Consider the following 11,149-nt stretch of genomic DNA (forward strand, 5'->3'; position numbering starts at 1 on the left):
CTACCTTATACTCCCACTCGATCGATGGGCCAATGCCTGGTCGTGATCCCCCGGGCAAGTAGGGTTTGTGCCGGTGGCCGCTCTTTTCGTAATAGAGCTGCTATTCTGTGGAATTCATTGCCGGTTCACATTCAAGGGCTCGCCAACTATCTTCATTTTAGGAAAGCTATCAAAACATTTCTTTTTCCTTCTCTGTAGGCCCCCTTTTTCTCATCTTGTGTGCTATTCTTCTGTTGCTTAGCGCAGGGATGCCTCTTAGCTGGGGCAGCTGTTGCGCTTTATAACATTTTAACATAACACATAACATAACATTTTCAATATATACTGCTTTTTTAGGCGCAGCTTAGAGTGGACCACGGACCTGCCGCTAGAACCTTCTCTGACACTCCGGAGGCTACCTAGGAGTGGGCAATGAAACAATACTCTCTTCAGCGATAGAAGCTCTCAGATGGAGCTAACCGGACAGGTTATGATTCACTACGTTCAGCTGTCACCTGCTTCCAGACCCAAAGGTACGCTAAAACCAGAGGATGGCACAGACGCTTTCCTCAGTCCTCGCAAACTGACCGTTGTGACATGGGGAAATAAGCATAGGCCAGATATTATGGTGAGGGAGACAGGCCAGGCTCAGTGCTTGCGGCGATTGCCCACCGACGGCATGAGTCTGGAGTTATCCGAGAAGTACTTGTTGAGGAGGGCATTGTCCTGAAGGAGCAGTCAGATATAGTAAACAGATTTGGACGATATTACCAGGACCTGTACAGCTCCAACGTCACCCCAGATGAGAATAGCATACTGAACTACCTTGGAGTATACACACAACTGCCCTGACTGACGAATAGCCACAGAGAATATCTTATGAGGCCCCTTGAAGCCGCTGAAATCCGTATGGCTCTCAACGCTATGCCGGATGGGGCGCTCGGAAGTGCCCTTGACCCTCTGAACCTGGCCGGGGCCACGGGAGGTGCCAGCGGATTTCCTGCACGGCGCAGTGTGGGCGGCACCGGTGAGCTTCGCCTTGGCCGGAGGACTGGCAGAACAGCAAGACCAGACTTGACGAGGTGCCGGCCCGGGCCGCGGCTGGGGCTGCGGTGAGTGGCGGCGAGGCCTGGGTGACGTGGGCGACCTGCTGGGGTGCGGGCGTACCCAGCGCGGGTCCGGTGGGGCAGGCGAGGTGAGGGCTTCTGCCTGGGCATGTCTGATGCTGTTTCACGGCAGCTGTGTGGAGACTGAGGGCCCGGCTGTGTGTCGCCTCCCCCTGGGACTTGCTGGTGAATAGCCAGGGGCGCCCCCCGTGCGGGCTTGGGGTTGAGGTCCACGCTGGTGCCTGGAAAGTTGGCCCGTTTCTCGGGGCCTGGAACCCTGCTTGAACTGGCCTGGATCCTGCTCGCCGGTGTGGGAGTCCTCTGAGTGCCCTGGTCTCCCCCTGTTGCTCGCTGCTGGTTTCCCGCGCCCCCCCCCCCCCTCCGCCATCTTGGAGGCGCGGTGCCAGGGAGGCATGACGCTGCCGGATTCATTGGGCGAGTGGGACAACTGGCCTGGGGCCGTCCTGTAGTCCCTGGAGGCGGGCTGCTTGGTCCCTTGCGCAACACGGTCCCTCCATCGTTGGCACTGACACCGGAGCTGCGGAGTACGCTGGTCTCCAGGGCCCTGAACGTTCTTCGCCCTACCCTGGGACCGATGCTGTGAGGGACCACCTTTCTCCACCATCTGGGGGTGAGTGGTGAGCTTGGGTTTGGTTTGGTCTGGGGGCGCCCTTTCTCATCCCCTGGACGCCTGAGGCCTTGCCACTGGGGCCTGCTGAGGGGGCCTGAGGGTCTTGGGGTCACCGGGGCTGCCTGGGGGATCGCCGCCGCTGTGGACAGTTGAGCTCCCTGGGGAGTGGCCTCCCTCTTTCAAGGTGTGGGTGAGGGAATCGGACACTATGACGGGTGGCGGGGGCTGAGGCCGAGACGCCGGGGTGCCCCCCCCCCCCTTCCTGGGACCACCGAGGGAGATCTCTACACCATCCTGCAGACGATAAGCGCGTCCCAGGCCTCGGTGGAAAGCAAGATCGGGGAAGTGAGGGTGGACGTGGCCCTAATTCGACAGGACCTCCGGAATGCCATGGCGCATATCACTGAAACGGAGTCCCGAATCTCCACGGTGGAGGACGACGTGGGTGCCCTCAAATCCCAGGTGGCCCACCTTCACAAGCAGACCTCTGAGTTACACCGCAGGGCCCAAGATGCCAAAAACAGGGCACGGAGAAACAACCTGCGCCTCCTGGGTTTTTCGGAGGGGGTGGTGAAGGGCCGCACGACACCTTCATTGAGGCCTGGTCCGCCCCTGGATGCCCAAAGAGAAACTCTACCCCTAGTCTGCGGTGGAGCGGGCTCACCGCTCTCTCGCTCCTAAACCCCCTCCCGGATCCCCTGCCCGGCCCATCATCCTTCGAATCTTCAACTTCCGGGAGAGGGACGCAATTCTGCGGCCAGGGAACTGGGTTCAATGCTCTTCCAGAACTCCAAAATCATGGTATTTCCTGGATTACTCCACAGAGGTACAGACTCAGCGCCGGTACTAAAAACTCAGGGCTATGGGGCTCCGCTACGGTCTCCTCTTCCCAGCACATCTTAAGGTGATCTCCCAGGACAAGACATTCTTCCTTGACACCCCCCAGGCGGCATGGACCTGGCTCCCTTAGGAGGGTCCCCTCCTGCCTGGTGCGGCCCCCTCCCCTGCCCGGAGACCATCGACGCAGCCGAGCCACGATGCGCCCAAGTCCCAGAGGCGCCAAACTGGATCTCGAAGACGGGGCAATCGCCGGGGAGGCGGTTCCCATTCACAGGGGGCGCAGTCCCGGCGCTCCCCGACTCAGCCCCCAAACCAAAGAGCCTCTTCCCCCACCTTGGCCTCTTCTTTGATCGACATGGGGAGTATCCCCGGGCCGGACGTGAGTCTGCGAAAGGCCATGTCGGACTCGGACCTGTCTGGGAGCCCAGGGATCCGTGGCTCTGGTGGTGAGGAGGGGGTGTAACCAGGGCTGCAGCCTGTGTAACTTGCATTTCACTCGTCAAGACTCTTCACAACGGGTCTGCTTCTGATCCTCTGAGCAGGGTCCTACCTGGCTCCACTGGGTGGCCCGATCGGGGGTTCGCCTTTCCAATGCAGTGCCGGGACTGATTCACCCTGTTAATCTTACGTTTATCACTTCTTGTCTTTTCCAGCTGTTGGCATTCATCCGTATACATGGAGGGGGTCCACTTTAGCCACGCTCTCGCTTGTTTGTTGGTTTCTTGCTAACCATTTTAGATTAGCGAATCACCTCTTAGAGGGGTAGTTAGAGGTTGGGGAACTTTTTGGGGCGACAGATGCTTCCACTTCAGAAGTGTGGGGTGGGTTGAGATGGGGCGAGTGGGGGGGGGGGGACGACTGTTGTCTCCCAACAGTTGTTATTTTTAGCTTCCTACGGGCCGCTGTTTGTTGTTCTCACTGGCAGCCGTGATTCCCTAGTTGTCCCCGCAGTTGACAAGCAGATCATCACTTTACATGCCTTTTCCCCTAGTTCCTGAGTCCGAGTGGGTACCCACCCCCGGGCTGGAACGGTCCCACGTCTATATCAGCCCCTCCACACATCACTCTACTAGATGGTGAGCACCCTCAATAGGCCTATCCATATCCTTTCCTAGGATGTCAATGGCCTCCTTGATCGAATCAAGCGCACGGCTGTCCTTCGCGCAGCCCACCGCCACACGCCCGGCATCCTGTTTCTCCAAGAGACGCACCTCCAGGGTACACAATGCAATTTCTTAGCCCGCTATGGATTTGACAGGGTCTGGCATGCTGGCTTTGCGCGGGGTTCCCGAGGTGTGGCTATCCTACTCAGAAAAAGGTTTCCCTTTGCCCTGGCTAGAGCAGAGACCGATGCACAGGGCCACTATGTGGCCGTCTCCGGAGCGATTGACGGAAGCCCCACGAACCTCGTATGCACTTATATTCCACCTGCACTTCTGCCCTCCACCCCTCGGCATCTTACGCTGGTCTTCTTCTCCTTTCCGCAGGGCCTCATGGTGGTCGGGGGGGATTTTAATGCCGTCCTGCAATCCCTGCGTGATGCGACAGGGAACCCATGCTCTTAGTTCAGAGCCGATAACTATCACCGAAGGAGAAGATTCCTGGCACCGCTGATGTGTGCCCCAGCATATTGCCCAGTCAACCCTGCTATTGCAGTCATGGCCCTTGCCACAAGTGTGGCCAAGAAGTCTGCACTGCTGATCAAGAGACTGAAGTCAAATTGTGGCACTCGCCAACTGTGCCTGAAGTGACTTTGCGGTCACAGCCGTGGCACTTCCCTCAACTGTAGTACTACAAGGTGAAAGAGGAATTTCACCGTACATCCTTCTACCTGAAACCTCAAAGAACACAATGGGTACTGTGCATGAAAAAATGGGGATGGATTACTTTCCTAGCTCAACCCTAGAAACAAATAGTGAAACCAATTGTTTCTGGATAAGAAAGCCTCATCCACGTTCTGTGGTATGCTTCATCATCGGTATTCTCAACCATATCATGTTAAGAGGATATCGCAAGGGGGTACTCAACCACTTCGGAGGGGGAGTTCTTCAACCAGTGCGACTGGTATCCCAGTTGGCAACACCACCATGGACGGCCACGATATATCATCTTTGTGATTTTATCAGTGTATGCTATTGCAGGCTGGGTAGTGAGTGTATGTATGCGAGGTTTGTGTGGTTAGTGAGTACCAGTGTGACAGGTTAGGATAGGAGAGTGGTTCAATCATGGGGAAATTGTAATGATTTTAAAGTACATGTAAATAGCTATGGAACACAAAAATAGAGCACATCTACATTGGATCTGTACAATTGAAAATCTGTTTGTATCTCACAAATGTTTGATGATCCTAAGTTTTTAATATATGGTTAATCGAATGATTTAATGTTTTCAATCATAAAAAAGAAAAAATGAATTAATAAAAAGTATTAAATGAACTACAATCTAAACTGAAGATTGAACCTGCGTTTATGGCAGTGGTGGCGTTATTCAAGCCTATGAAAAATAAATGCTAGGTCGGGTGGGAGTTTTTTTGTAATATAGTTCAACTTAATGAAACTTATACCTGGAAAAGACAGGTATCCAGATGGTATTCGGTGTACCTCAGGGTATACCGAAAAGGAATTATTTTTATTAACAGGTATCCTAGGTATGTTTCAAAATATGTAGCGGATGATTAGGGTCCAAAGCCTGTTTCATTTATTAAGATGCCAAAATGTTTCTGCCCACTCGAGCATGGAAACTGGTAATGGTCATTCATCAGGGCTATATGTGGATCCCTTATCACTCCTATTAACCACATGCAAAGCAATTTCCTATCTTCACCACTTGCATAAGCCAACCTAGGGGGGGAAAAATATCTTAGCATAGTTAAGAGACTGATGTATATAGGGACCTTACTCAAGACACCTGTGATTAGTGACAAAGCCATGTATTCAGTCAAACACTGCTTACTCTCATATGGGACATTACTGACTTCTAGGTCTCGTATGAGTCTGGCGACTCCTGTCGTCACACACTTGCAGTACAAATAAACTAATGTGATTACAAGTTGCTCAAGATGAGGCACAGTGTACAATATAAAGGGAAGGTAAGACCCATCTCGGCTGTCACAGAAATGTATTAAGTTAGTCACGGGAAACGATAAGCCCAAAGCTGGGGATAGTACTACGGAGTACCGGAGGAACAGCCTTTAATAATTATAGGTATGACAGAAATACACGATAAACCCATCATAAAGAGAGTCCTCAAAGCGCATCCCTGGAGTGGACCAAAATACCCATAGACTCATGCAGTTGTATGTAACTTACTTTGTCATGGAGGTGCGTTGGTACACAACCTACATCCTGTTCGTTAGGAAGTTGAACTGGTTTGTCAATAGAAAAATTTCCATGAATTGAAAACGGCAACTGCCATTAAGGAAGGGTGGTTGGCACTGTGGTAAACTGGTGCAGTCCCACGGTGACAGTATGTCATGGGCAACCCTTGCAAAAATCAGACTGGGGAGCGTGGGAAAAGTAGTTGCTCTGACTGGAGTGTATGCGATCATGGCTAGAGTGTCTGAAGAATATTATCTGGAGGAGGCCCATCTGGGAGTCTGCATTTACAATTGACATACATGCCAAGTGTAATCCATCCACATTTCATACATCATACCCATTGTGTTACTTGCCCCAAGTGTGTCCAACTTGCCTTGCATCACTGCTAGTCCCATGGCACTTGCCCAACATTTGTCAATGCAGACTATGCCCCAAGGATTGAAACCGCTTTGAGGCACTTGCCAGTGTGTGCCTGAGTAAATGTGCTGCTGTCCGAGACACTGTCCTGAAGTCCGCCCAAGCAGACCAAGTTGTTACTGCTTCACTGACTCCCCTTGAAGCAAAAAAGCTGCTGCCCATGGACCTGTGACTCAATGAAGACTGTATAGCCACCTCAACCTTTCACTTTCCAAGCAGCCCGGGACAATGGTGGCTGCTTCTTTGAAATTAAATAGGTCTCACATTAACAAGAGTTTGAGCTATTGGCATTGTAAATGACAATGCCTTTTATATATGTGTTATCAAAACAGATAAATAAAAAGCATTGTCATTTACAATGCCAATAGCTTAAACTCTTGCAAATGCTTGTTTTGTTTAATTCCAACTTAAACACGTGCTTGAAAATAAATGTATTTTTGCCATTCATATATTGAGGACTAACCTACCCAAGCTTTATGGGCCCACCTTCTAATGCAAGCTAATGAAAAGTTACAAGTTGGTCAATAAAAAGGATAGCAACAATGACATGCTCCAGAGTAGGGACTAAGATCAGAAGAGGAAGAAAAGCCATTGAAAAAGAAGCAAACTAATGAGATTGATAAGAATACCAAATCATAGTAATCAACGGGCTGACCAAAAGCCCACTCTGTGTTTTGATAGTGTACTCAATAGTTCGTTGATAGCAGACAGCTAAAAGCAGTCTCTAGGTAAGACCTAAAAAGGAGTCAATTCAGAAAATAATCTCTTTATAGGGACATAACTGCCTTGTCTAGAACTATAAAGTGTCAGCCAAGGTGCGACACTGAAATGTCACTATAACCAAACTGAAAATATGGCAGCAATGCAGTTATCCCCTCACAGGTGTATATTTTTAGACTTCATATTTACAAATTACTGGTGTCAGCCATCACATTCCATGTTAATTTGTAAACAGTAAGTGCAGGGGCCCAAAGATTTGCCCAGAAGCCTGCAGACACCACATTGAGTATCAGGTTGGGGTGGAGCGAATACCATTGCTGCACTGTCTGGTTTCCATTGTATGCCTCTTTCAAATACTACGAGGCCCTCCTTGCACCTTAAACTCTCTTTGTCATGTTTTTCCCCACCCTTTCTTTCTCCATTCGTCACCGTTTTTCCATCTCTATTTTCCTCTATTTTCCTCCTTTACCTGTTTATGTTTTTCTCTCTCTTGCTATGTGTGAAAGTCTCACAAAGAAAAATAAGTGCCAATCCCCAAAAAAGGAATGCAGTGGGCCCCACCTTTAACCGCCGGCTGAAATTATGCACTATCTTTATATTAGATGAGGTTTTATGTTCAAACTCATGGGAGAGCGATCAAGTACCAAAATTGGGAAACAAACAGTACCCCCTCTATCCATAGATTAAACTACACTTAACGTATACAAGGAATGGAATCAATGTTTAAGGATTCATTGGTTATAAGCGTTTGACTCAAACCTTGAGCGTAAATAGATTTAAAAAACATAAAGCAAGTTAGACGGTGAACATACTGAAAATCATATGAAACAACAATTGTGACAACTCAAGAAGGGATTATTTAACCGACTGTCAAGACATAAATTTTACATAAAAACTTGATGTCCTGCACAGTAATTCACAGAAAAAATTAATCTTGAAATCCTTTTCTGTGTTGGTTATGTTAATGTAGTCAATGGGGTCCCCAGAGGCGGCTGAAGCATACTGGGACAAAAACAGCTGACTGTCCCACCACGCTTCACAACTTATCCGTGTTACTGTGCGTCACAAGATAAACAAGGAAGATAAATAATCTTCTTAAGGGCCTTGTGATTAATACTTAAAATAGTGCACAATTACGACTAATGCTAGGGCAAATTGTAGTGTAGTTACAAAAAGGCTGTGCTGTTCCTAGAGATTATCAGGCATGTACAAAACTCTAAATGTGTGGGATGTTGTAGGGTCTCGTGGAGTCCTACGATTGGGCATCCATTTTGTTGGATGTGATGCCCTCACACACCCTTTCAGGTGTCATGCTTCATCATCTGGGCTTGCTCCTCGTTGGGTCGGCGGTGCAATACCCAACGGGCAACACCTCAAAGAGGGGCTCTTTGGCGGAGATCTTTTATCCAACAGCCGTTTAGATGAAGTGCGGGTGGGGGGGGCCTGAGATGCCTAGACGTGTCTAAGTGGTTTAAAATAAAGCTAGGAGTACCGGGAATTACTTTATTCTGGAGGTCCCCTACTTTAGTTAAAATCATACTAACTAGTACTCGCTGGGATATTATGCTCCCAAGTCACGAGTCACAAATTAGTGTGTGCTGTAGTTGGTCGACATGTTTCTCGCTCTGGTGCAGTGGCTAGCGATTCTTCAGGACCTACAAGTGAAACTAAGTATTCTAGCCAACTGTCTACGTCAAAGTGATTGGTATCTTTTATTCAGAGTACATTCAAGTTTTGTATGTATACAGAAAAAATAGTGTTCCCTGCATGATACCTGTGTTGGGCTGCATCTACCTAAATGGTTAAATGTGCAGACAACAACAGTATCCGACGGGTAAAGTCATCCAACATCTGGTTGATCATCCCGTGTAGTATCGTCTAGCACCTACCCCTCGCCGCCGGAACCGTGTAGTGTACTCATTTACATTATTACACCCTGATTTTTTTTTATAAATCTTTTTATTGACTTTTTTTTGTATCATCTTTCTGAACAAGAACATTAATGCAGTTGCATCATACATCATTCTAGCATTAGGATAATACAGATCATGGTACAGCATTCTGTTATACATTAATAGAGTTTCATTACGTTAGCAATAATGGCTTTAGTGAGACATGGTACACAATGTATATATGTTCTGAACATGATGCCTCACTTATTTGAACTGTGGAAGTATGACACAACAAAAAGAGGACAAAGCAATCAAATCAGGGGTAGAGTGATTGCCTGAGATCTGTTGCCTGGTATGCTGTCAAATGAGATCCCTGCCACTTGTAGCGGTTGATAGATCACTTGATGTTGGGGCCTAACTTATGTCAGTAAAGCTCTGTTCTTCCTGGGCCTCTCCAAGTGTACTCTCTGAACCCAAGTGTTGGTTAGGCTGGTGTCGCATCCCCTCTTACGATTCATCTGCGACTGCCACTAGGCCTACAATATTACACCCTGATGATGACCTCAATGTAATTTGCATGTCTCCCCCAAAGGACCTCGGAATACGTTTGTGGTATTAAGTGAGGCGAATGGATAGAAGGGTGGCTGGATATATGTATAAAAGAAGGGTGAAAGAAATCCTTCTATGGAGGGTTGGAGTTGCTAGTTTCTTGGCTCAGCAGCAAGTATACTTCAAGCGAGGGATATTTTAATTTTCTGGATACTCCCTTAACCCCACAGATCCATGTTGGTACTCTCCCTTACTTTTAGGCAGGGCGACTGTAATTATGTAATTCTGAGGCTTCTGCGTTATACACTTAATTATGGATTTGCCTACCATGCTACACAATCCATCATCTGCTGTCTGATCTCTAGATTTTAACAAAACAATGTTTTTAAATCAAACATATCAAATGTTACTAAAAACGCAGCAACATGTCTTACTGCAGAGTGGAACGGCATTTGCAAGGGTTGACTGGTAGTCTTTTAGTTGCTTATTACTGTACTCGGGTATTAAACTAGTACTAATGAGGTGAAACATTCGCCCCTGGGCAGTAGTAATGCGTAAGAATATGAAAATGTAGAAATGTGCTGCATATTTTATTTTTCTTGCCGTGAAATTTAGTCAACACTGCCACATAATTTGATCTTCCCTGCCACGTAGTTCCAGGAACTCTGGTTGTAAGGCCCTCACAAAGTTAGCCTCCGCCAACCCCGCCTTTTTAAAATACAATAAAAGTGACCACCGATCGCTCTGCCCCACGCACATATCCACCCACCTGAGCATATGAAAACTGCTCCTCCTCCTCCATAACGACGTTCAAGCGTTCCTCTCTCCAGCTGCTTGAATCACCCGCTCTCAGGGCGGAAGCGGTCTGAGAGGACGTAAGCGCACGAGCTGTTGTGATGGGCGGGGCGCGAATTCGTGATCTTCCAGCTGCAAAGCCTGTACTACCGATGCATGCGCGCGCAGAAGACTGGCGTAGGCAGTTCCGGTCCTAAGTGGGCGGGGCCTCCAGAGGCGGTGCCTAAATAAAGACAGCCAATGCGGAGCCTTTGTTTTTTTCCCCTCCCCTAAGGGGTGGAGATTTTGTCATTCTTACACACAGAGTCGGGACTCTTCGAAAGGACGCAGTTGATATTATGGCTAATGTAATTGTGTCCCGGTGCGGTGCGCAGAAACCTGTGACTGAGGTGGTTAAATACTAAACGTCAGTGGTGGCTGGTGAGATTTGAAAGTGGTGGGCGTAAACGCTCTGTGGGAGAGCAAAAAGAACAATTGATGGACAGAATGCAAAACAATGTCATACATTCACCCCTTTATCTGTGGGAGAGCACAATTAAAGGGGGGTTCTCTCCCCCCCCCCCCCAGAACATTTTGAAAACTGAGTGGGTAAATGTTGCATTTTCAAGCAAATTTGAGAAGCAAGAAGGTTCATAAAGCAAAGGTGAAAGTGCAGTTATTACATTAATAAAAGGATGCGGTACAAAAGGGGGTGGTAATGGACGGAGCATCTGAACCAATCAAACACTCACACCCAGTCAAAAGATCTGGGTTTAATCCATCACCGTTCTTTAGCCCACTCCGCCACCCCAGTTCAGACATGGCTATATGCAAATCAGTCTGACCCTGTGCCTCATGGGAACAGTCCAGCCCGAACTGCCAAGCCATGCCTTCCCTGGACCGGAAACAAGCTTCCGAGGACCG

The 11,149-nt window shown here is 48.5% G+C and overlaps 1 protein-coding gene across 1 annotated transcript in view; it reads right to left on the reverse strand.

The window, feature by feature from the left end:
* Nucleotides 1-10,414, reverse strand: part of CENPS (centromere protein S) — a 136,404-nt gene extending 125,990 nt beyond the window's left edge. The window contains exon 1 of the mRNA XM_078642259.1: nt 10,221-10,414. Coding sequence (XP_078498385.1) covers nt 10,221-10,253 — 33 coding nt within the window. The 5' untranslated portion in view covers nt 10,254-10,414. The remainder of the gene's footprint in view (nt 1-10,220) is intronic.
* Nucleotides 10,415-11,149: the final 735 nt, after the last annotated feature.

This window comes from Lissotriton helveticus, chromosome 5_1 (genome assembly GCF_964261635.1).
Source record: "Lissotriton helveticus chromosome 5_1, aLisHel1.1, whole genome shotgun sequence".
Taxonomy (NCBI): Eukaryota; Metazoa; Chordata; class Amphibia; order Caudata; family Salamandridae; genus Lissotriton; species Lissotriton helveticus.